The sequence below is a fragment of the Narcine bancroftii genome, chromosome 3 (assembly GCF_036971445.1).
Source record: "Narcine bancroftii isolate sNarBan1 chromosome 3, sNarBan1.hap1, whole genome shotgun sequence".
Taxonomy (NCBI): domain Eukaryota; kingdom Metazoa; phylum Chordata; class Chondrichthyes; order Torpediniformes; family Narcinidae; genus Narcine; species Narcine bancroftii.
In genome coordinates this window covers 334830316-334856411 of record NC_091471.1, presented here as the reverse complement: position 1 = coordinate 334856411, position 26096 = coordinate 334830316, and the positions used below count along the sequence as shown (strand labels likewise).

General features: G+C 43.8%; 1 protein-coding gene across 1 annotated transcript in view; it reads left to right on the top strand.

The window, feature by feature from the left end:
• acsf2 (acyl-CoA synthetase family member 2) overlaps positions 1-26096 on the top strand; it is a 178662-nt gene that overhangs the window by 41105 nt on the left and 111461 nt on the right. Inside the window, exons 3-5 of the mRNA XM_069929385.1 lie at positions 13224-13352; positions 15935-15988; positions 18938-19056. Coding sequence (XP_069785486.1) covers positions 13224-13352; positions 15935-15988; positions 18938-19056 — 302 coding nt within the window. The remainder of the gene's footprint in view (positions 1-13223; positions 13353-15934; positions 15989-18937; positions 19057-26096) is intronic.

The following is a 26096-nucleotide window of genomic DNA, read 5'->3' as shown; positions in this document are numbered from 1 at the left end:
ATCTCACCAATGCTCACTGGAAGCACTAGACTAGTGACATCTGTTTGTGTGCCTTCCTGTGTAAACAAAAGTTACCACAATTTGTGTATTATGTACCTGTAGTGCTCGTTGAAAGAATCAAAGACTTGTTGATCCAAACCAAGGCTTTTATTAGCAAAAGACAGGAGCTCTTCACAGGTGGCCGACCAGTCCAGAATGATCCGACCTGGCTAGGGACACGACCCTTTAAGGCCCAGACAATAGGCGTGGCTTAGCTCTCAGCCAATCGCTGTGAGCACAGTCGAGATACAGTAACTAGATACACTATGTACATTGGTGATAGATCTGTACTATCACAGTACCTGTCTCTGGGGAGCTTGACCTGACATTGGTTAGATCACGTGGACAATGGAGATGTCAAAATGATTTGAGGAAATACATACCCTTGAGGAGGGATTGACCAGGATGAGTAGTCAGTGGTGCAGTGGATCGAGCCCCCAGCCCACACATCCAGCAACATAAGTTTGATCCTGACTTCAGGTCCTGTCTGTGCAGAGTTTGCACCTTCTCCCTGTAACTGCATGGGGTGCATCAGTTTTGCCCCACATTCCAAAGGTGTGCAGGTCAGTAGGTTAATTAAAACTTGAGGAGATTAATGTAGGATTTGGTGCAGCTACGTGGTAGGGGAGGGTCTGTTTTTGCACCGGATCCCTGTTTGAGTCCCCTTTCTCAGGAGTGCTGATGAGTGGCATTCAAAATGAACTGAGGGTTTGATGGAGGAGACATGAGAGCATTTGTCCTGTGGGCAAAATCTGAACTGGGAGCCCGAAACATTAGGTAGTTCCTGGCAAGGATATTGGGGCTTTTGGAGCTGAGAGGAAGAAAAATTCAGCCAGTTCTTTCAGTTTCAAGTTGAGGAACTAGGGTAGCTTGTAAGAAATGTAATACTGTACACAAATTAATTTTAATTTAATTTGGAGATGTGGCATGAAAACAGACCCTTCCAACACACAAGTCCACACTGCCCAATTATACTCGAGTCCAATTAACCTCCCAACCCTGTACGTCTTTGGAATGTGCAAGGAAACCAGAACACCTGGAGGAAACCCATACAGACACATGGAAAATGTACAAACTCTTTACAGACAGCACCAGATTCGAGCATGGGTCGCTGGTGCTGTAATAGCGTTTGCACTAATCGCTATGCTAACTGTGGGTGGGGAATGGATGGAGTGGATTCAAGTTGATGTCAACTGTACTAGCAAGTCCATGAAATCCGAATGGTCACTGATGAAACTAAACATGCACTGTGCTGGATGAACTCAGTAGGTCGAGCAGCATCTGTGAGAGAGGAGGAGTGGGTGACAGTTCGAGCCGAAACCTTTCATTGCAACTGGGGTGCGAGGACAGGGTGCATTGAGACTCGATAAAGGGTCCTGACCTGAAATGCTGAGTGGGAGTTTCACCCTCTGGACACTGCCTGACCTGCTAAGTCTCCCAGCAGCTCATTGAGTGCTTAGGTTCTCATGTCTCTCTTAGCACCTGGGCAAGATTGGGAAGTCCAGAATTTATTGCTCATTCCCCCATGCCCTCGAGAAGGTGAAGGGGAGCTCGTGCATGTACTCACCTGGGTCCCTCTGATGAAGATGGTGTTATGAAACTGGTGTCGAGTGTCTTTGAAGGATATGGTGATGAGGTACAGGTCAGGCTGGTGTGGGTCTTGGGGAACCTGCACCTACTGCCATTGGGTGATAGAGGGATACAAGATAGAAACATGCCATTTGGCCCATTGGATCCACACTGGCCATCAACCACCCATTCACACCAAACACACATTAGATCAATACTTTTATTCCCTCACCACCTGCTCCAACTTCCCCAGGTTCTGTAACTGAGCTCCACTCCACACTGGCCATCAACTACCCATTCACACCGAACACACATTAGATCAATACTTTTATTCCCCCACCGCCTGCTCCGACTTCCCCAGGTTCTATAACTGAGCTCCACATAAGGGACAATGTACAGCAGCAGATTAATCTGACAACCCGCATGTCTTTAGGGTGTGGGAGGAGAACAGAGCTCCTGGGGTAATCCCTCAGGCTAACAAGGACTGTGCAAGGATTGCAGATGGGCCGCCCAGAGGCTAACCATTTCATTTCCGCACCCCATTCCAGCATGTCTGTCTGTGGCTTCATGCACTGCCAAACTAAGGCTACCTTCAAATTGGAGGAATAATATTCTCTATGCGGACAGCTCCAGAGGTTGGGGATGGACCCTGCTGTGAGCTGGATCAGCGTGCAGTCGTGCAATCCACAAACATGCTGGAGAAACTCAGCAGGTCATACAGCATCTGCAGGAAGCAAAGGGTAACCAGAATTTCCAGCCCTTGGTCAAGGTATGAGCAAAAAGCAGACAGGCCCCTGAATAAAAAGGTGGCGGGAGGAGAGGAGGAAGGGTCAGGGGGAGGAGCGCAGGCCAACAGGTAAGAGGTTATAGGTGGATATAGGTGGGAGGGTAGAAGAAGAAAATAGTGAAAAATTATATAAGGGGAAGGGGTATCTCTCAGAATGGAGGGGGGTGGGAAGCTGGAGGAAAGAAGACTGAGGGATAGGGAAAGAGAGAGAGATGGGGTGGGGCCTAATGGAAGCTGGAGAAGTCGATGTTCATGCTGTCTGTTTGAAGAGTGCCCAGAAGAACAATTGCGTGTTGTTCCTCCGATTTGAGGGTAGCCTTAGTTTGGCAGAGCATGAAGCGATGGACAGACACTTCGGAATGGGGCGTGGAATTGAAATGATTGGCCTCTGGGAGGTTCCTATGCTGCTTGCAAACTCAAAACCTCTGCAATGAGGGCACAGTCCTCGTCCTCTGTGCTAGCCTGTTGGAGGGGCTCTCAGTGTCAGGCATAAAGATAATTGCCCAGCATTCTGTGCACTGTCGCTCTGTGGACTGGAAGAGGAAGGCATGAATGTTTTGGGAGTGGCTGGGTGCCAGTGCTGTGTTCTGTTCCCTCAATGGCTGCAATAGATACTACCCTGGATAGTCACAAAAATATATTTTTTTTAAATATAGTGGAGAGCGTTTACTCATAAGGTCCCAGGCTATGTTCACTACCTTTTCAAGGGCTTGTCCCCATAACAGGCTGTGATGCAGCAAGTTAGCACACTTTCCACCATACATCTGTACAAATTTTCCTGGGTTACCAATGTCATGCAATATCTTCACAAACTCCTGAGGATGTAGAGGTGCGTACGTGTTTTCTTCATGATGTCATTTGTGCATTGGATCTAGGAAAGATAATGACTCTCAAGAATTTAAATTTTCTCACCCTCTCCACCTCTGGTCCCCCAATAATCACTGGATTGTAGACCTCTGGCTTTCCCTTCCTGAAGTCAACAATCAGCTTCTTGGTTTTAGTGACAAGGTTTTGTTGTTGGTGTACCATTCAGTCAAGTTTTCAATCTTTCTCGTGTATGCTGACCCATCACCCTTTATATACAACCCACTACTTTGGTATCATCAATGATCTCATGTCCTTTAGCAAAGTTTGACAGGCAACTAGGATATGTGTATGCTTAAAAATGATAGGCTTCCCAGTGGTTCAATCAGCCATGCACTCTCTCTTGAGGACACCAGCAAAGAAAATTGATGCATAATGGCAGAAGATTGTCCCTCTGCACCATCATACCGTCACACAACACGTGAACAGTCGTTAAGGTTAAGAAATTGGACTAGTGTGTGTCGGTTTGATATCCCCATTTAACAAAGAATCTACTTGCCATAGAGGGAGTCCAGATTGATTCATGAGATTATGCCTTTCTCATAGGATTGTAGCACAAGTCTCTAAATTTGAAAGCATGAGAAGTCATTATATCGAAATGTACACATGTGTTAAGGGGATTTGTAGGGTTGCTCCAGAGTCAGTGTTTCCTCTGGCCATATTGTCTTGAACTTATAGCCTCATAATAAAAGACTAGATATGCAGGATTGAAATGAGAAGAAATGTCTTCATACAGCTGGTGATGCTTTGGAATCCTCTACCTAAGAGGGCTGTAGTTCAGTCACTAAGTATATTCAAAATTGAGATTGAAACATCCACAGCTATTAAAGAAATCGAGGAATATGGTGTTAGCGCAGGAAATTGGAATTGGTCCTGTGAATTTTTGCTGGACTTCCTCTATCACAATGGTGAAGCAGTCTGGAGATGATGCATAGCCTCCTCCTCGTTCTCTGTCGTGTTCAAAGCCTGGGATCTATTGATGTGGAGGAGAATGTGGGATCACAACACATTTCATTCGGGATCACTCTGTTTACTTTGCCTGATGAGGAAAATACGGTAGACCCTTAACCAGCTGTGAATGGGACATGGTGACTGTGGCAACTTGATGCACAAATGGCATTCGAGGAGCTTTATAGGTGGCAGATCGTTTGACCAGATTGCCAGAGAACAAAGGCCACGTTCTGCAGAAGTATGATGGTGCCATTGCAACTCGGAGTATTAGTGTGGATAATGGAACGGGCACATGATGGATTCTTGAGCAAACAAGGAGCTGCTGGGGAAACTCAATGGGTCAGGCAGCACCCATGGGTTAAAATGGTCAGCTTACCCTTAGATTCTGTCTGAGTTAGTGAGTTCCTCCATTGTTTGTATCAGGGTTAACCCTAACCCTAACTGACTTCAAACAGGTATGACTGTAACTCAAATACATCCATAAAAATGGTTGAAAAATACCTTATAGATAGTTAGTGTCTAAGTAACATTAGAGTTAAATCTGCAGTAGGTGATTACAGAGGTTTATTATAGAAACCCAATGGGATATTTGTCTGCTTAGTTTCCTGCCCACACTGCCACGTTATTCAGGTGTGGATGTGGCTTGCAAGCAAGATGTTTATCATATTTTTATTTAAATAAGTTTGTTGTGAAGTCAGGACAATGAGACTATTTATCTCCCAGCTCCACTGTAGGATCATAATTAGTTTACAATCACTAGCCAACAGCCATCACCATACTCACCAAATTCCCATCAACCTTCGCACTCCATCAGCCAGTGAACCTGAAAGGTGAGAAGAGTTAAAAAAAAGTTTGAAATTGATCCATTAACTTTGGGAGAGCCAATTGGCAGAGGGCATAAGAAGGTGTTAAAACCATGATTTTTTAAAAAATCAACTATTTTTGGTACACAGACAGCCAATCTGTTTGCTCTTAGTTTTGCTATTATCTGATTCCACCTGCATTGAATTCGCCCATCGTTATTGAATGAAGATCTACCGGGACCAATGCCTGAAGAGGGTGCACAAAATCAGTGAACCGGTGCGGACTCGAAAGGCCAACATGGCCTGTTTCTGCTCCGTAAATAATTATATAGTTATATGGTTGTTGTCCTTCCTCTTCTCTGACAAGGTCACACTACTGCAGTTAAGCCACACATGTCAAACTCTGGCCCGCGATATAATTATATTTGGCCCGCAAGATCATTTCAAAAATGTATTAGAGGTGGCCCGCCCTGCAGCGAGAGCCGATGCTGTTTTTTGATAATGTCACCCCCACCATCCTCCCCCTTCATTGCACATCCTTCCCCATTGTAACACGAGAAATTGTAACACGAGAAGTCTGTCGATGTCATCACCCGGCAAGCCGGTTGGAAGGCTCCCCGCACAACCAGTCACTTCTCCCACCTGTCGAGCGGTGCGGCGGATGGGCGAGCGCCTGTGATTTCCTGTCGGCGCGACGGGCATGGCAGGCTGCGCACGGCCCCCGGGCAGCGCGAGCCCCGCGCGACTGGCACCGGACGGCCCTTCCACAGCACGAGCGTACTTCTCCCGGTCGCCACGGCCTTCAGCGCTTGCACCCGCGCGGACCCCAGCAACGGCTGGTTCGGCCCTGCACGTGAAGAGAGAGATGGTGGCTGTCCGCAAAGGCTGATCGGCAGCGCGGTGGGCCTGAGTGGGTGGGTAAGCAGGGGTGGGCAGAGGGTGTAGGTGAGGAATAATGGGCAGGGGAAGTTATGGTGGTGCGAGGGGCAGTTAGAGGGAGGGATGAGTAGAAGGAGGGGTGGATAGGGAAGAGGTAAAAGGGGAGGGGCAGGGCGAGTAGGGGAGGGGTGATTAGAGGGTGAAAGACGGGTAGAGGGAGGAACAGGTTGAGGGGAAAGGCAGTAGAGGGGCGTGTATAGGATGGGGTGGGTAGAGGCAGAGCGAGTGGAGTGAGGGGTGAGTAGAGGTTGGGTAAAGGACTGGTCAGGTAGAGGGATGGTGGGTCGAGGGTGAATAGAGGCCTAGAGCCTGAGGAGTGAGCAGGAAATGCTGAGTCCTGATGCAGGCCAAAATGGACACAGCCTGTGAATGCTGACTACATCTCCACAGGGACCAAATATGTTTCCCTCAGGTCAAGCAAAGGGTGAACTTGAGCTACCTACTCCTGACCTGTAACATTATCCTCCTAAAGTTATATCCTAAAGTTTAACATTACATATGTTGAAAGAAGAGAAAACATGCAGATGTTGTTGAAAATTTTCAATAAATATTTAGTTCGGCCCTCGACTTAGTCCAAGTTTTGAATTTTGGCCCTCGGTGAATTTGAGTTTGACACCCCTGAGTTAAGCCCTCTTCAAGCCCTGAAGATAGCTGCTGCAGGTGGCCACCAGCAGTGAGGAAAATGTCGCAACCCAGAATGTTTACAGAGCTGTAATGGAACTTGCATTTACACTTAGAGGAAGAAAAATTCAGCAAGTTCTTTCAATTTCAAGATGAGGAATTAGGGTAGCTTGTAAGAAATGAAATATTGTACACAAATTAATTTTAATTTAACATGGTAACAGACCCTTCCCACACACAAGTCCACACTGCCCAATTATATTCGTGACCAATTAACTTCCTAACCCCGTACATCTTTGGAACATGAGAGGAAACCAGAGCACCTGGAGGAAACCCATGCAAACACATGGAGAACGTACAAACTCCTGACAGACAGCACTGGATTCGAACATGGGTTACTGGTGCTGTAATAGTGTTGCACTAACCGCTACGCTAACTGTGGATAAGGAATGGCTGGGGTGGATTCAAAATTATGTCACCTGTACCAAGATGCAATAATAGACTTTGTTTTGTGAGCAGCCCAGCTAGATATCACACTGTTAGTACTGCAAGGAAGATGTACAGAAGCTCAGCACTGCAGAGTCAATTGATAATGAGGAAAGGGAGCCTTGTTTTTAATCAGTGTGAGGTTCATTCAGGAGTCTGTTAACAGCAGGGGAGAAAAACCTGTCCTTGAATCTTGTAGTATGTGATCTCACAATTGTTGATCTTCTCCCTGCAACGAGGGGTTGAAGAGATTGTGACTGGGGTGGGATGTCTTTTAATATTCTGGCTGCTTTACCAGGGCAGTTGCAGATAGATTCGGTCGAGGGGAGATGGTGGTTGTGTGATGGTCTGAGCCATGTTCACCACCCTGCCCAGTTTCGTGCACTCTTGGGTGGAGCAGTTCCTGTCCCACACAGAAGAGGATTTTAATATTTACAGACATTGGGAAGTCAAATTGGTGAAAGTTATCTGATGAGTTACACAAGCAGAAAATTCAAATATAAAGTGGCTTTCTGTCTTAATCTTGTGAAAGGAGACAATGCAAATAATAATCTCATACTAAGGAGTCCTCCAGGTAAAAGTAATTGCAATTTGAAAGAATATTAAATTTAACTAATTTAGTCGTAAACTGAAATCCATTTCAAAAGGTGTCCATTTCAGATATATAGGGCCTTCCATAATGTTTGGAACAAAGACATTTGTTTTCTTTACTTGCCTCCATGCCCCACAGTTTTAAATTTGTACTCATTGATCCATCCACACCTTCCCTGAAATGAAGGGCCTGTGTATAAAAAGTGCTGTAATTTCTACATGGTCAAACCAAAATGTACACAAATTACCTTGAATAAAATCTGGAATGTACACTTTAATGATGTGAATTGTTTGATATCAAATTTAAAACTGTGGAGCATGGGTAAAATAAAAGAAAAAAAAAGGTCTTTGTCCCAAACATTATGGAGAGCCCTATATCCAAGGACACGCTGGGAAGCGAGAGTGGAGATTGATGAGTCGTCATTTGAATACAGGTGTGAGATGCTGGAAGACTGGAGGTTGGCAAACGTCGTGCCACATCAAGAAGAGCTGCAGGGAAAAGCCTGGGAACCACAGAGCAGCGAGCCCAACATTTGTGGTCAGCGAGTAACAGGAGAGCATTCTGACAGAGAAAATTTACATGCACTTGGATGGACAAGGACTGATTAGAGATAGTCAGCACAGTTTTGTAATTGGGAAGCCGCGTCTCACATGCAGTTGAGATTTTTTGAAACCAAGAAGGTTAATGAAACCAGGACAATAGATGTTGGATTTCAGCAGGTTTTCAATATGGCTCCACCATATAGACTGCTTTGAAAGGTTAGATGCCATGAGATTGAAGGTGAGATAGCAGAATTAATAGAAAATTGGCTTCATGAGAGAGAACAGAGAGTGATAGTGGAAGGTTGTTTTTCATTCTGGAGGCCTGTGAACAGTGGTGTTCACAGGTTTGGTGCTGGGCGCATTTTGTCATCTGTATCAGTGATTTAGATGAAACCATACATGGAATGATTAGCAAGTGTGTAGATAAAGTATCTGGTATTGTCGAGAGTAAAAACGGTTGCCAAAGATTGCAGCAGGATCTGGATTGGTTGGTCAGGTGGACAGAGGGATAGTTGATGGAATTAAATTTAATGTGAGGTGATGCATCTTGGGAGGTATAATGTGGATAGGATCTACACAGTAAGGATCTGGAGAGTGCTGCAGAGCAGAAGGATCTAGAACTGCAGGATCATAGTACCTTGAAGTGGTGGCTCAGGAAGATAGGGGGGTCGAAAGGTATTTTGGCACATTCTGTCAGAATGTTGAGTATAGAGGTGATGGGGGTGATTTGGAGAGTGTGTTCACTTTTGGTCACAGTGCAATAAGAATTATGTCGGTGAAATGCGATAGGGCTGCAGACGCTGTGATTGTAGTAAAAACACCAAAATGCTGGAGTAACTCAGCCGGTCTTTTCAGCGTCTATAGGAGACAAAGATATATTGCCAATGTTTCGGGTCTGAGGCCTTAAGATAAAATCAGAAAAGGGGCAGAAGCAGGATATGTCAGAAAGTCTCAGAATTCAAACAATGGGGAAGGAATCCAAACCAACAAAAGGTGTTAATTGGATGAATTTATCATGTCTGTGTGAAAGGAGACAGGAAATGGAGAGACAACGGGGAAACCAGGGGGTGGGGTGGGAGGTTTTAATGAAAGCCAGAGAAGTTGATACTAATGCCATCTGGTTAGAGGGTGCCCAGTCGGAAGGAGAGGTGTTGGTCCCCCAATTTATGGGTGGTTTCAGTCTAGCAGTACACGAGACCATGGACAGACATGTTGGCAGGCTGGGGCGGGTGAGAGGAGATGTTGCCAGGACTCCGGGGTTGGGGGGGGGGGTCTGAGCTACAGAGTTAAGTTGAGCAGGCAAAGGCTTAATTCCTTGGAGTGCAGGAGGATGAGGGGGTGATCATCATGAAAGGAACCAATCAGGTGAATGCACAGTATATTTTGCCCATAGTAGGGGAATCGGTAACCAATGGGCATAGGGTTAAGTAAGGGGGCAGAGATTTAACAGAAACCTGAGGAGTAACCTTTTCCCCCAGAAGGGGGTGGTGGGTGTATGGAATGGAGGTAGTTGAGGCAGGTACATTGCAAAGTTTAAGATACATAGGATGGGTTTAGAGGGATATGTCCAAATGCAGGCAGGTGGGACTTTTGTGGATTGTACATTTTGGTAAGAATTGGCAAGTTGGGCCAAAGGGCCTGTTTCTATAACTGTTTGACTCTACATATTGAATATGGTAGATTGGGAGTTAATATTCAACTGAATCCAAACACAAACAAGAACAACATCTCATATTCAGTCTGGCTTGTTTACTGCCTCGTGGGATGAATAATTTCAGATAATGCTCACCCTTGGTCTACCCCAGTTCGTTCTCCTTTCTACTCCCATCCCCCACCCCACCCCACCATTGTCACCAGCTCTCATTCCCATCCCAGCTGACTGCCCAACATCCCTCTCCTCAGATGGCTCCACCTTTCCCTTGCCTTGCCCCTCCCTTTACACCAGCTCTCTCTTCTCCACAGTCACTCTTTTTTAAATTTTTTTTTATTTTTCACACTATGAACCATATTAACCAAAATACACAGAAACATTTCCCTCTTGAATATACACAATGTCATTTTCTCCCCTTTTTCCCCCCCTCCCTTCCCTCCCTCCTTCCCACCCCCTTCCAAACCCATTAAAAGTTCAATATATACAATATAATAAACCCATTAAACAATGTCATCACACAATGAAAATAAACAAGAAAATTATGTCATCTACTTTTACACATCTACGTCTTCTCATTCTATCATTTTAGGGGGTGGAGGTCCGCAGTAGGCCCTCTCTTGTTGTTTTCCATGTACGGTTCCAAAATTTGTTCAAATAATGTGACTTTATTTTTTAAATTATGTTTTTTTCCAATGGAATACATTTATTCATTTCTGTGTACCATTGCTGTAATCTCAGGCTCTCTTCTGATTTCCAAATTGACATTATACATTTTTTTGCTACTGCTAAGGCTATCATAATAAATCTTTTTTGCGGTTCATCCAAATTGAGGTCAAGTTCTTTATTACTTAGAAGAAAGATCTCTGGATTTTTTGGTATGTTGCTTTTGTGATTTTATTTAATACCTGATTTAGATCTTCCCAAAACTTATCCACTTTCTCACATGCCCAAATTGCATGTACTGTTGTTCCCGTTTCCTTCTTACAGCGAAAACATCTGTCTGATACTGTTGGGTCCCATTTATTTAACTTTTGGGGAATGGTGTATAGCCTGTGTAACCAATTATATTGTATCATGCGTAACCTCGTGTTTATTGTATTTCTCATAGTTCCGGAGCATAGCTTTTCCCATGTTTCATTTTTTATCTTTATGTTTAGATCTTGTTCCCACTTTTGTTTGGGTTTACAGCTTATTTCATCATTTTCCTTCTCTTGCAGCTTGATGTACATGTTTGTTATAAATCTTTTAATTATCATTGTGTCTGTAATCACATATTCAAAGCTGCCTCCTTCTGGTAACCTCAACCTGCTTCCCAATTTGTCCTTTAAGTAGGTTTTCAGTTGGTTATATGCAAACATTGTACTGTGAGTTATTCCATATTTGTACTTCATTTGTTCAAATGATAATAACTTATTTCCCAAAAAACAATTTTCTATTCTTTTAATCCCTTTTCTCTCCCATTCTCTAAAGGAAAGGTTATCTATTGTGAAAGGCATTGGTTGATTTTGCGTCCACAGTCACTCTTCATGCAGAGTCTCGACCTGAAATTATCAATCACCTCTTTGCTTTAATGGATAACGCTCGGCCCTCTATGTTCCTCCACGATATTGTTTGCTCCAGATTCTAGCATCTGTATTTGTGTGTCTCTTACGGCCAATTTTTTAATTTTTAAAAACTTTGAAGATACAAGACAGCCAAAGACCCTTCCAGCCTTGAAACCTCTGCTGCTCAAATACAATAATGAACCAATTGACCAAAGGTGTGTAAAGTGGGCAAAGGCAGGATGTGAGGGTAAACTTACCATGTGGTAAAATGGAAAATGGAAGCAGATGAGAAAAGTATGTGTAGGTGTTTGGAGAGAGGCTCAGGAAATTATGATGAGAAATAAGATGACTGAATCATTACAGCTAATATGTTTCACTTGTCTTCACTGCTAAAGAGATGATAGCTGGACCAGGAACAGTGTCAACCAAGTGTCGTGCGAAAGTGACAGACTTGAAACAAAATTTTTAGTAATATTCCATTGTGAGCGTGATCGTTTGACATCTAGGGCTGACACTCAATGGTTCTTAAAAATATTGCTGTTGAAGTCCCGACATTCTGGAAGTCTTCCAATGGGTTGGAAGGTCGTACATTTAATGATGTTCCTCGTGCAAGGAGGAACTGGGGAGAGAAGATTGGGAGCAGCAGATCATTCTGTTGAACAAGAGTTGCCGGGACCAAAAACACTCCACTGGAGGAACCCAGGGGTCATGCAGCATCTGTGGAAGCTCGTCTCCTCACCACAATGAAGACTCGATAGAGGGTTCTGACCCCAAAATGTCGACCCTTCTTTTTCTCCCACAAATGCTGCTCGACCTGCTTAGTTTCTCTAGCAGGTTGGATTTGTTCCTCCTTTGTGGCCTGTGACCAGACGCATGGATCTGCTCTGACCTGTTGGAGTTGCCACTGGTTGGCCCTATTGTATACATCTCCCACTGTTCATCAGTATCATCTTCAATTTCTGGTAATGCCCTTCCCTATTCCCTTTTCTTCACCCCCTTTGCTTCTCCTTCTCTTTCTCCTGTTTGTCATCCACACCTTCCTTCCTCCAGGTCCCTACCCCTTCCCTTCTTTCCTCCTTTCTCATCCCTCTGCTCCTTGGCCTTTCACCTCTCAGCTCTTTTCTTTTCTCCCTCCTCCAACTTGTATCCACCAGTTAGCCAGTGATCCTCCTCCTTCCCCCTCTTCCTTTCCTCTCCCCACCTTTTGATTCAGGCACCTACCTGTGATTTGCTCACACCTTGATACAGAGCTCAGGTCCGAAACATTGGTTACTTCCTATAGATGTTGCGTGATCTGCTGAATTTCTCCACCAATTTTGTGTGTGGCACTAAAATCACAGCATCTGCAGACTTTGAATCTGAATCTGAGATTCAGTTAATCCATTGGAGATTTAAACTCTGCTTTCTCACCCACCAATATCCTCCTCAATCTCGGTCGTGTAAGCATTAACAGAAAAGCTCTGGGTTTTCCCCACTCTCTGCAGTACGAGCAGCTTGAACACTTTCACTCTACATTTGTTTATGCCCTGCTACTCCCAATCAAACCGCATTTAAATTGCACATAGTTGCCCAAATTTAGTGAATTACAATCCCATTCTGAACCAATTATTCCTCAACTTAAACATTTTAGTCCCATTTTCTCTCTGGTAAACCTGGTGAGCGCAGGGAGAAGACGTTGATGGTTGGACTGTACCAGACCCATGTGGATTTGGTTCTGTCCTGGTTCAGAGAGAAGATGTTGATGGCTGGACTGTACCAGGCCCATGAAGATTTGGTTATGCTCTGGTGTTTTCCAACAATTCTGCATTCTGAGTCCACCCTGTTTGTCTTTGCAGGCTGACAAGATGGCTGCAGGGCTACTTGCCATCGGACTGGAGAAGGGAGACCGTCTCGGCATCTGTGGGCCAAACATATATGAGTGGCTGTTGATTCAACTGTCATCTGCACAGGCTGGGATCATAATGGTGAGAACCGGGGGTTGCGGTCATGCCACGGGGAACACTGGATGTGGTGTGGGCGCAGAAACCTGGTGCCAACTGGCTCCATGGGCCTGTCACTCCAGCAGAGGCTCTACGGGCAGGGTGGCTGGGCTGGAGGGGGGATGGTGGGAGGGTGGGCAGTGTGATGGTGGGGGGAGGGGCAAGGGGAGTAAGGAGGGGAGGGGGCAATTGTGGATGTCATTGTGGAGGGGCGAGGCTGGAGGTTGTCAATGTGGAGGGGAGGAGAGGTGAGAGTCAGAGCTGAAGGCCGTCAAAGCAAAGGGTGGGGAGGGGCGAGTGTGAATGTTGACTGGAGGGTGGGAGGGGAAGGGGGGAGATTGTCAGAGGAGAGAGTCAGAGCTGGAGGATGTCAGGCCAGAGAGTGGGAAGGGGTGATGTTGATTGGAGGGTGGAAGCTCACTAAGGAAGAGGGATAGCCAGGTTTCAGCAAAGAGGACTTCTGTGGAAAGCCACAGCATTGAAGCAAACCCTGGTTAAAATGAAATAGGGAAAAAAATTCCTTTTTCTCCCCCATTTTTATTATTAAGACAATAAATAAGCGGGGGGGGGTTAACTACACATTACCCCCATATTATGATCACATCAGAGAAGTATAAAATATCTTATTTAAGGAAATGTTACATGTATTATTTATTATTTTTGGACATAGTATGAGTTATGATTTAATTGTTTAATTATTATAATTATAGAATTCGATGTCCTGAATGAAATAAATTGTGTAAGAATTATGGTTCTGCTTCTAATTTACAATTGACATGTGACATGTACATGATATGATTTGATTTATGTTATCATTAGTTTATCTTGTGTGAAGGGTTTTTGTTAAAACTATTTTAAAAAGAAAGAAAAGTGAAATTGAGAGGAGCAGCCTCCAGTGGTTGGAGTTGGACCTCCCACCACAAAGCCTCGGGTTGGTTTTCGGGTTGGTTGCATTCGTTCAGATGAGTCCAATTGGAGGCTGTATTGGAAGATTGGAAAAGTGTGGGAGCTGCAAACTTAAAGGTAGTCAAAACACTGAAGACAAACAAGCAAGTAATGTACAGCAAGAGGAAGCTTTGAAAACCTGGACAGTGTCCAGTGATGGCCTGTATCTGGGGTGGGGGGGTGGGGGGGGGGGGGGAAAGAAGCCCACGATTAGCCAGAGAGTTAATACTACACTTCGAATACATGGGAAGAATTTCTGCGGACATTTCAAAAAAAGGATTACGACGAAGCAATGCTGTTACCGTGCCAGCGACCAAGGTTCAAATCTGGTGCCCTCTGTAAGGAGTTTGTTCGTTCTCCCCGTATGGGCGTTCATTTCCTCCAAGTCCTCCAATTTCCTCCCACCCTTCAAAAACCTACAGGGATTGCAGTTTAATTGGTGTATTTGGGGGGTGTGGGCTGGAAGGGCCTGTTACCATTCGTTCTCCCCGTGTTGGCGTTCATTTCCTCCAGGTCCTCCAATTTCCTCCCACCCTTCAAAAACCTACAGGGATTGCAGTTTAATTGGTGTATTTGGGGGGTGTGGGCTGGAAGGGCCTGTTACCATTCGTTCTCCCCGTGTTGGCGTTCATTTCCTCCAGGTCCTCCAATTTCCTCCCACCCTTCAAAAACCTACAGGGATTGCAGTTTAATTGGTGTATTTGGGGGGTGTGGGCTGGAAGGGCCTGTTACCATACTGTATGCTTAAATTTAAAATTAAAAAATTCTCGCACAGTATGGTGATGGTATCATGATGAAATAATTCAAAGGATCTGACTAACAATCCAAAGACCAGAATGTAAATCCTACCTTGGCAGTTTTGAAGTTCAAGTTCAGTTAATAACATTCAAAAACATCTGGTCTTGGTAATGATACACAAAAATAATGGGCTTCTCTTGAAACATCCTCCTGGTTCACTGATATCCTTGAAGAAATGAGTGTGTCAACTCTGACCCAGTCCTGGATTCATGTAATCCATGTGGTTGCCTTCTAAAACAGACCAGCAACCCAAGCATCACAGCAATCTTTAAACTGAGAAAGATTAAATCTGGATGGGCCACCTGACACGGATTTCGCAAAGTTGCTCTGGCCCAGTCGAACATGTACGTTTTCCTTGGGTTCTCTCCATTCAGAGCAGTCCCCCATGTGGCGTCCTTGTCAAAGGCCTTGCTCGAGTCCATCTCTCCTCATCAATACAATTTGTGAGCTCTTCAAAATCTTCACATAAATTGCCCAAATGTAATCTCCTGCAGTAAAGTCACTCTATCTTTAATTATTCCAGGTGCAGACGATTTTTTGTTTTCTAGAATTATTTTCCCTTATCATGGGGTTGCAGTTACCTGACTTATCCCTGCAGCCCGTTTTGAGTGAGCAAGGATCACTGAATGCAAAGCTTTCTGAAATAAGAATATAGAGTGAAATATTATCTATGCAGTTGGTGAAGGCCCAGTTCACAAAACAGTTGCCTATCTTGCCTGGGGGTCAAATCGATATGAACATTCAGCATTGTGATATAATAGTGGATGACCTGTTGCTGCTAATCCTATCTCTTCATAAGATGAACCTCCTGTGCTTCCTCCCAGGCTAACATCAATCCGGCCTACCAGCCTCGTGAGCTGCAGTTTGTCCTGAAGAAGGTAAGCTGGCCTACCTTGTCTCTTGGACCTTGGACCCCCACACTTGAAATGAGCTGCCTCAATGATAACTGGGTGACCACCGCTAGCACGGCTGACTCGGCTATGGTGATCCGCTCCTGGCACTGTCTCTGTGGGGCTTTGCACCTTCTACATTAGAACGCTACAAATAGGTGCAGGAGTCGGCCATCTGGCCCGTTGAGCCTGCTCCGCCATTCAATAAAATCGTGGCCATGGACTCACCTCCTCCTACCTGTCTTTTCCCTTGAGGCTTTAATTCCTCGACTGTGCAGAAATCTATCTAACTCTCTTCAATACATTTAATGAGGCAGGCTCGTCTGAGAACTCCACAGATTCACTACTCTCTGGTTAAAAACAATTCCTACTCATGTCTATTTTAAATTAATTCACCCAAGTCCTGAGGTTGTGTTCCCTAGTTCTAGTCTCACTTTCGAGTGGATCCTGCCTGGATCTTACCCATCCCTTCCATCATTTACTGTTACCACAAGATCCTCTTTCATTGTTCAAAATTCCAATGTGTGCAGTCCTAAGTGACTTGATCTCTCCTCATAAACTAACCCTCTCATCTCTGGAATTGACCTGCTGAACTTCCTCTGTGCCACCTTCAAAGTCTTTCTCAAATAAGAAGACCAGAACTTCATGCCGTGCTCCACGTGCAGCCTCACAGAACCCTCTACAGTTACAGCAGAACCTCCCTACTTTTAAATTCATCCCTCTGGCAATGAAGGACAATATTCCATTTGCCCTCTTGATTACCTGTTCCACCTGCAAGCCAACCTCTACAATCCATGCACAACACTCCCAAGTCCATTTGCACAAAAGCGTGCTGAAACATTTCACCACATAAATGAACCTATTTTCTATTATTATTTTCCCCCACGGTGGGTAATCTCGCATTTACCAACATTGTACTCCATCTACCAGACCCTTGCCCACTCTCTGCATCCTCTGCTTTTCCTCTCAATTTAGTGTCATCAGCAAACTTGGCTACCCTACGACTCCTAATCATCCTACCCGTGACTGTGTGGGTTTCCCCCGGGTGTCTAGTACATCCCAAAAATGTGTGTTTGCAGGTTAGTTACAAATGTAAATTGCCCTTCATGTTGGAGCATTAAGGGGAAGCTGGTGGGCACATGAGATTGTGCTCCAGGGAAACGAGTAGGGGAATGGGATAGATAGGATTGTCCAGAAGTAGCAGAGACTCAATGGGCAGAATGGCATTTATGGGAAGAAGCGATGGACCCCTCTGATTACTTCCTGGAATTCCCCCCCCCCCCCCCACACGCAGTAGGCAAGATTGACATTGTTTTCCTTGTCCTAAGCAGCCTGTGGCTGCTCATCTTGCTCTCCTTCTCCCTCCACTCAGATCCTATCTCCCACAATACTCCTCCATTGCCTTCCCCATTAGGATTCGCAGTGGTTCTGAGTCTAGGACACTCTGTTGCAGGCATCTCCCCTGGGGGATAGAGCAGTCTTGCATCTTTTCCAGGTGCTACCACCCCAGTGCAACCACCCCCCCCCCCCCAAGTGGCCACATGTTGCCTCTTCAAACCCTCCTCCCTCTGCACTCAGAGATGCTCCTTTCGAAGAGTAGATTCTGTGCACGCACCTTGTGTAGAGCTCGTCGAAAGAACCAAAGACTTGTTGATCCAAACCAAGGCTTTTATTAGCAAAAGACAGGAGCTCTTCACAGGTGGCTGAACAGACCGGAATGATCCGACCTGGTTAGGGACACAACCCTTTAAGGCCCAAACAGTAGGTGTGGCTAAGCTCTCAGCCAATCGCTGTAAGCACAGTCATTACATACTCTAGATACTGAAACTATATACATTGGTGATAGGTCTGTACTATCACATCTTGCCTTTTCTACATGTCCATTTTCTAAGTGACTAGCATGGTTCCTGCACAAGACATTGGTGAGACCACACCGGGAGTGTGGTGCGTAATTCTGGTCACCATCGATGGGAAGCATGCAATGGGTGCAGAAAAGATTCAGGAAAGATGTCAATAAGATAGAAAGAATGCAGAGAAGATTTATTAGGACTTCAAGAACTGAGTAACAGGGAAAGGTTAACACATTAGGACTTTATTCCATGAAGCATAGAAGGGAGATTTGAAAGTATTTAAAATTATGAGAGGGATAGACAATGTAGATAGGCTTTTTTTCCACTGAGGGCAGGTGAGATACAAACTAGAGGACATGGGTTATGAGTGAAAGGGGAAAGTATAGGGGGAACATTTTCACAGGGAGTAGTGGGAGTGTGGAATGAGCTGCCAACTGAAAGGGTGAATGCGGGCTCAATTTTAACATTTTACGAAGAATTTGACAGGTACCTGGATGGAAAAGGTATGGAGGGATATGGACTGGGTGCAGGGCAGTGGGACTAGGCAGAAAATGGCTCGGCACAAATTAGAAGAGCTGAAGGGGACTGTTTCTGTTCTGTAATGTTCTGTGCAGAATGTTCCTGGGACTGGAGGGCTTGAGTTGTAAATAGAGGCTGGAAGTTCATTCCCTGGAAAGTAGGAGGCTGAAGAATGACCTTAAAGAGGTTTCGAAAACCAAAGCGGGGTTTGGATAAAGTGATTAGTTATTGTCTTTCTCGAAATCCAGAAGACATATATTTAAAGGTGAAATGGGAAGGATTTAAAAGGGACCGGAGGGGCGTTCAAGTGGAATGAGCTACCAGAGGAAGTGGTAGAGGAGGGGACAATTATGACATTTAAAGATACTGCGATAAGCACATGGATAAGAAAGTTTGAAGAGCTACAGGCTGAACGCAGCAAATGGGATGAGCTTGGTCAGTACAGACAGGTTGGGCCAAAGGGCCTGCTTCCTTACTGGTGAACTCTATGACAGAACTCTTTTTGCCATTGGCAATGCAGATGCCCTTGTTGCCCAGGGCCCTGACCCCAGCAAGTTTCTCTCCTCAGGTCGGCTGTAAGGCACTGGTCTGTCCTATGGCTTTTAAAACCCAAAAGTACTACGACTTTATCAAGCAGATCTGCCCTGAGATAGAGAAGGCCACGGCGGGAGATCTCAAGAGTACCAGGTAACTATAAAATATTGGCCTGGCAACTTAAAGCAGAGCAAGCTAAAATAACTGTATATTGGCATCAAGGCAAAAGGACAAACAAATCACATATAACCCAACAGAGATTAATGAAGACTTTAAGGAATTTTATGAACAATTATGCTGAAGTGAGAACAAGGGGAAAGATGATAAAACAGAGGAATTTTTAGCTAAAATTGAACTGCTGAAATTGCAAGAGGAACAAAACAAACTAATAAAACTATTTGAAATAGAGGAAGTACAGGATATATTAAAAAAAAGCTGCTGAACAATAAAACAACAGGAGAGAATGGATTTCCGATAGAATTTTATAAAACATTTAGAGTTATTAATTCCTCCTCTCCTGGAAGTAATGAATCAGGTAGAAGAAACACAAAACTTACCAGACTCATGCAAGACAGCAATAATTACAGTAATACCAAAAACAGGGAAGGATCCATTAACATCAGCGTCATACAGACCAATATCTCTACTTAACTCAGATTATAAGATAATAGCAAAATTATTAGCAAACAGATTGGCCGACTGTGTACCAAAACTAGTAAAACAAGATCAAACTGGATTTGTCAAGAAAAGACGAACAGCGGACAATGTCTGTAAATTTATTAATTTAATTCATGCAGCTCAAGGGAGTAAAAAACCAACAGTGGCAGTTGCCTCAGACACAGAAAAAGCCTTTGATAGGGTAGAGTGGAACTACTTATTTAAAGTGTTACAAAAGTTCAATCTGCCAGAAAAATATATTAACTGGATTAGAGCATTAGATAATGGACCGTTGGCAAAGGTAGTAGTAAATGGATATGTATCGAACCAGTTCAAATTAAGTAGGTCAACTAGACAGGGATGTTCATTATCCTCCTCATTGTTCACCTTAGCGATAGAACCATTGGCAGAGCTGATAAGAAAATAAAATAAAAGGGATAAAAATAAAGGAGGAGTATAAAAATCTGTTTATTTGCAGATGACATCATAGTATACTTAACAGAACCAGAAATATCAATAAAAGAACTACATAAGAAATAGAAGGAATATGGAGAAATATCGGGGTATAAGGTCAACGCAAATAAAAGTGAAATGATGCCAATGAGTAATGCGGATTATACAGAACTTAAAAAAGAATCTCCGTTTCAATGGCAAGCACAAGCAATCCGATACCTAGGTATCAGGATAGACAATAACTTAACCACTTGTTCAAACTAAATTATCAGCCATTAATAAAGAAATTACAGGAAGACTTAGAACATTGGAAAGAATTACCGCTAACGTTGATAGGGAGGGTGAACTGCATTAAAATGAATGTGTTCCCAAGGATACAATACATATTTCAAACGTTACCAATTCCCATAACAGAGAAATTCTTTGTTGAACTAAGGAGAATAATAAGGAAATTCTTGTGGAAAGGGGGGAAACAGAGGGTAGCTCTTGATAAATTAACAGAGAGGTATAACCAAGGTGGTTTGGAGTTACCAAACTTCAGAGATTATTATAGAGCCGCACAATTAAGGTACTTATCAGATTTTTACCAGACGAGAGAAAGACCAAATTGGACTAAGATAGAATTAGATAAAATAGGAGAGAAGGTCCCGGAACATATACTTTATAAATGGAATGAAAAGCTGGTGCAATATAACAGCTCACCAGTATTACATCACTTACTTAATATATGGAAGAAGATACACGTAGAAAGGAAAAAAATAAATTACCAAATACCAAAAATGCTATTGACGCAAAATCCACTGATCCCGCTTTAGAGAATGGGAGAGAAAAAGAATCAAGACAAAAGAAAATTGTTTTTTGGGAAATAATTTATTAACATTTGAACAGATGAAGGACAAATATGGAATGTTTGCATACCATCAACTGAAAGCTTATTTAAAGGATAAATTGGGAAACAGATTGAGGTTACCAGAGGGAAGCAGCTTTGAATATGTGATTATAGATACAATGATAATTAAAAGATTTATAACAAATATGTACATTAAGCTGCAAGGTAAGGAAAATGATGAAATAAGGTATAAACCCAAATAAAAGTGGTAAAAGGACTTGAATATAAAGATAAAGAATGAAACATGGAAAAAGTTATGTTCTGGAACTATGAAGAATACAATAAATACAAGGTTACATAACCAACTGAAAAACCTCACAAAGATAAGCGTATACAGAGCCGTTGTCATACCCACACTCCTGTTCGGCTCCGAATCATGGGTCCTCTACCAGCACCACCTACGGCTCCTAGAACGCTTCCACCAGCGTTGTCTCCGCTCCATCCTCAACATCCATTGGAGCGCTCACACTCCTAACGTCGAGGTACTCGAGATGGCAGAGGTCGACAGCATCGAGTCCACGCTGCTGAAGATCCAGCTGCGCTGGATGGGTCACGTCTCCAGAATGGAGGACCATCGCCTTCCCAAGATCGTATTATATGGCGAGCTCTCCACTGGCCACCGTGACAGAGGTGCACCAAAGAAAAGGTACAAGGACTGCCTAAAGAAATCTCTTGGTGCCTGCCACATTGACCACCGCCAGTGGGCTGATAACGCCTCAAACCGTGCATCTTGGCGCCTCACAGTTTGGCGGGCAGCAGCCTCCTTTGAAGAAGACCGCAGAGCCCACCTCACTGACAAAAGGCAAAGGAGGAAAAACCAAACACCCAACCCCAACCAACCAATTTTCCCTTGCAACCGCTGCAATCGTGTCTGCCTGTCCCGCATCGGACTGGTCAGCCACAAACGAGCCTGCAGCTGACGTGGACTTTTTACCCCCTCCATAAATCTTCGTCCGCGAAGCCAAGCCAAAGAAACATATGATACAGTATAATTGGTTACACAGGTAACTAGTTATCACTCCTCAAAAAATAAAAGATTGGGATCCAACAATATCGGATAGGTGTTTTCTCTGTAAAAATGAAATGGGAACAATAATACATGCAATTTGGGCATGTGAGAAAGTGAATACATTTTGGGAAGAACTAAATCAGGTATTAAATAAAATCACAAAAAATAACATACCGAAAAATCCAGAAATTTTTCTTTTAAGTAACATAAGAAGTAACGAATTAGGTCTCAAATTGGATAAAGCACAAAAAAGATTCATTATGATAGCCTTAGCAGTAGCAAAAAAATGTATAATGTCAACTTGGAAAATGGAAGAGAACCTGAGAATACAGCAATGGTACATGGAAATGAATAAGTATTCCATTGGAAAAAATAACATATAATTTAAAAAATAAAGTTATATTGTTTGAACAAATTTGGGAACCATACATGGAACATAACAGAGAGGGCTTTCCTTGGACCTCCATCTCCTAAAATGATAGGAAGATAAAAATTATTAGATTTAGTGTGTAAAAGTAGATGACACATTTTTCTTGTTTGTTTTTCCTTTGTGTGAAGACATTGTTTTATGGTTTTATTGTATTCTATATGTTTAATATTGGTTTTGGAGGGGAGTGGGAAGGGGGAAAAAAGGGGGAAAATGTCACTGTGTATATTTAATGAGAAATGTCTGTACATATTTTAGTTGATATGGTTCATAGTGTGATAAATAATTTTTTTTAAAAAAGAGTACCAGGTAACTGGCTCGTGGGATATGGTGGGCTGGGTTGAACTCCTCAGGGGTGGGGGGGGGGTGGGGTTGGTGGCATTGGGAGAGACGATCAGGGATCAGAGGCAGCCCAGGAACTGAGAGGGAGCCCATCTGGCCACTGGGTACAACCCAGGAAACTCTGAGGGAGTTTGTGGGGCAGGGGGAGAGCTTTGCTGCTCTGTGGAAAAACCTGCAGAAGGGCTAAAACCCTGCTCCTGTTTGGACCTCTTCTACTCTGCTCCCTCCTGTGGGAATTTCGGGAATGCTCACACAGATTCCCTTCTCTCTCAGCTGCAGTCCAAAGAGCAGGGTCTGACGTTGAACTCTCCAATGTTAGCGATTTCCCAGTGAACTCGCAACAGGGGATGGAGCTGGTAAGGAAATGGAATGTCCTGTACATTGCCAAATGTGATAGACTGGTCTCCCTCACTGTCTCAATAAACCAATCCATGGCAACACTATGCCCCTATACAGAGTGGCATGGACAAGGTATCTATCTGAAACAGTCAAAGGAATTGTGGGAAACCAGTCCTCTTTCTACTCGGCCTGTTCTGGATAGGTTCAGTAGCACACCTGCCATCTGTCCCTTGGCACTGGATGCTGAGGCTCAGTGCTATTTTCCAGACTTTTACGGAGATTTCAGGTGCAAATTAAAAAAGCAGATGTTGGAAGCCTGGCATAAGAAATGGGAATTAAAGAATCCGAGTTGCTCTCAGGTTGGAGGGAGAGGAGTGGATCGGGAATATGTCGGACTGATTGTGGCCAGGGTTGCTGTGGGAGTAAGCTGTTGGTGCAAATATCTTGCTGATTGGTTAATAAGAGGAACTAAAGGGAGAACACGTGGACAATAAAACAAAGGCTGTGAAATGAGGGAGAGAGAAAGAGGGAGGGCGATGGAAGGAGGGGGGGCTGAGAAAGGGCTAAACTGATACGCAAGCTGGCAGAGTGAATGGAGTATGTAAATTGGAGCCAGTGACACAGCTGGCGGGACTACAGTGGAACTGGCTGGTTCTGATACCAACATGAAGCTGCAGAATTCATTGCTAAGTCACAATCCTCCCTGTTTTACAGCACTTGCTCATGCAGCCACAAGGGACACAACCCCTGTCTTTGTACTTCTTCCCTCCCACCACCCAGCCATCTAAACCGACCGTCCAAGTAGCAACAATTAAATGTGCACCTTCCAGTTAAGTGTGCTGCATTAGATGTCCACAATGGGCTCAGCAGAAGCTTAAAGAACAACCATGATGGAATGGTGGGGCATGCTCAATGGGCCAAATGTCCCAATTCCACTCCTTTGCGTTATGGTCAAATATCACATCTATGGTATGGGCATCTTGCAGTGTTTTAGACTCTTACCAACAGCTGCAGCTTCAGGCCCCTCACTTCCTCTCTGTTGTTCTGAAAGGATATTGACTCAGCCTTTGGGGGAGGCTGGGATTCCTCATGGATACAATTTTCCAGTCCTGGCCATACCCTTCCATGACCTGAACTGGACACAGTAGTCATGGTCAGGTTTGACTCCTGTTGACTACTCCTTGCATGCCCTCAGTGTTCTGTGCCTTTACTAATGAAGGAAAGCTTCCTGTCCACTTTCTAAACTGGTGACATGAGAGGTGTAACTGACTGGCCTGCTACTTCACCATGTTAAGGACCCGGGTTCAATCTTGATTTTCTCCTTTGTCATCCTGGCATTAGTAGGTTTTCCCTGTGACTGCAGGGCTTTTCTCAGAGTGCTCCAGACTCAGAGTGGTCCACCCAATGATGTGTGAATTAAGAGGTTAATTGGGCATTGTATGTGGCTCCAGTGTATAGGGGAGTGGTTAAATCTGGGGCAGGTGGTGTTGATGGCTGACAAGGACCGTTGTAGTGTTAGATGGTTTGGACTCGCAGTGACCTGACCCAACACCTTTAAGGGTTGTGGAGGAGGACTGTGTCCTGTTCCTTCACACCTCATAACATCCTCCTATTTTCAACTCCACGAGCTTCCCTGCAGAGAAGCACAGATAGTGTGGCAGTTAGCGCCACACTATCGCAGCACCAGTTACCTGGGCTCAAAACCACTGCTGTCAGTAAGGAGTTTGTGTGTTCTCCCTGTGTTTGCAAGGGTTTCCACTGGGTGCTCTGGTTTCCTCCAGCGTTCCAAAGATGTAGGTTAATATGGTCTCATGGGTACACCTTAAATCTTCAAGTTGTAGTAATAATCCATGAATGGGCCCTACATCTTATCAAATTCATCTTTTCAACTTTTTTTTTTTTTTTTTTAAATTTTTTTATTTTTCACACCATAAATCACATTAGCCATGATATACACTATTTCTTTTTCACACATATACAGTGACTTTTTCTCCCCCCCCCCCCTTTCCTCCCAAACCACCCCCCCACCCCCCCCCCTCTCATCCATTTTAGGTATACAATCTAGGTTGCATTAAGCCAGTCAGACAATGTTGTCATTCAACAAAATTACACCAGAAATTCTACTGAGTCCATTCTTTTCTTTCCTTCTCCTTCCATCAACTTAGGTAATGTTTGTCCCCGGTAGGTTTTCGCTATTGTATTTAATGTAAGGCTCCTATACTTGTTCGAATATTTCAATATTATTTCTTAACCAATATGTTATTTTTTCTAATGGAATACATTTATTCATTTAAATTTGGTAGTTTCTTCCTTTTAATTTGGTTATGTATTCCATTAATATTTAAAGACATATAGTTCAGCGTAGCCCTTTTATATTTTGTTTATCTTCTCTTTCCGTTTTTCCATCATTACCTTTCCTCCTTTTCCATTTCTGTTTTCTTATTTTCAACTCTTTATAAGACAACATTCCTACAACATCTAACATTTTCCTTATTCTCCTATTTCTATCTTATTTATCCCCAATCTCCCCTTCACCTCCTGAGTTGTCCTTTATCCCTTGTCGGACAACCACATCTCCCCTCTCCATTTGGATTTGCGAATCCACTCGCAAGCGTCAACTGATTTTGCAGTGACCGCTATTTCCCCCCACCCCGCCTCCCCCAGAAAAGATTTCACTTTTCATATGTCACAAAGGTCCCTCTTTTAATTCCCTCCTTATTCTCTCTATTCCATTACCTTCCCTTATTAATTCTTGTCTATACTATCTATATTTTCCTCTAAGTACAGATACATTCATGTATGCTCATTGTCTCTATTCACTCTTAATCCTCTTTACCTGCATACATATCAATCGTGATCATTTTTACTCTCATTACCCGTCTTCATCCCTCAGTCTATTTTTGTCTTTACCCACATACATATCAGTCGTGATCATTTTAACTCTCATTACCCGTCTTCCTCCCTCAGTCTATTTTTGTAATTGTTCTGCAAATTTTCGTGCTTCTTCTGGATCCGAGAATAGTCTGTTTTGTTGTCCTGGAATAAATATTTTCAATACCGCTGGATGCTTTAGTATA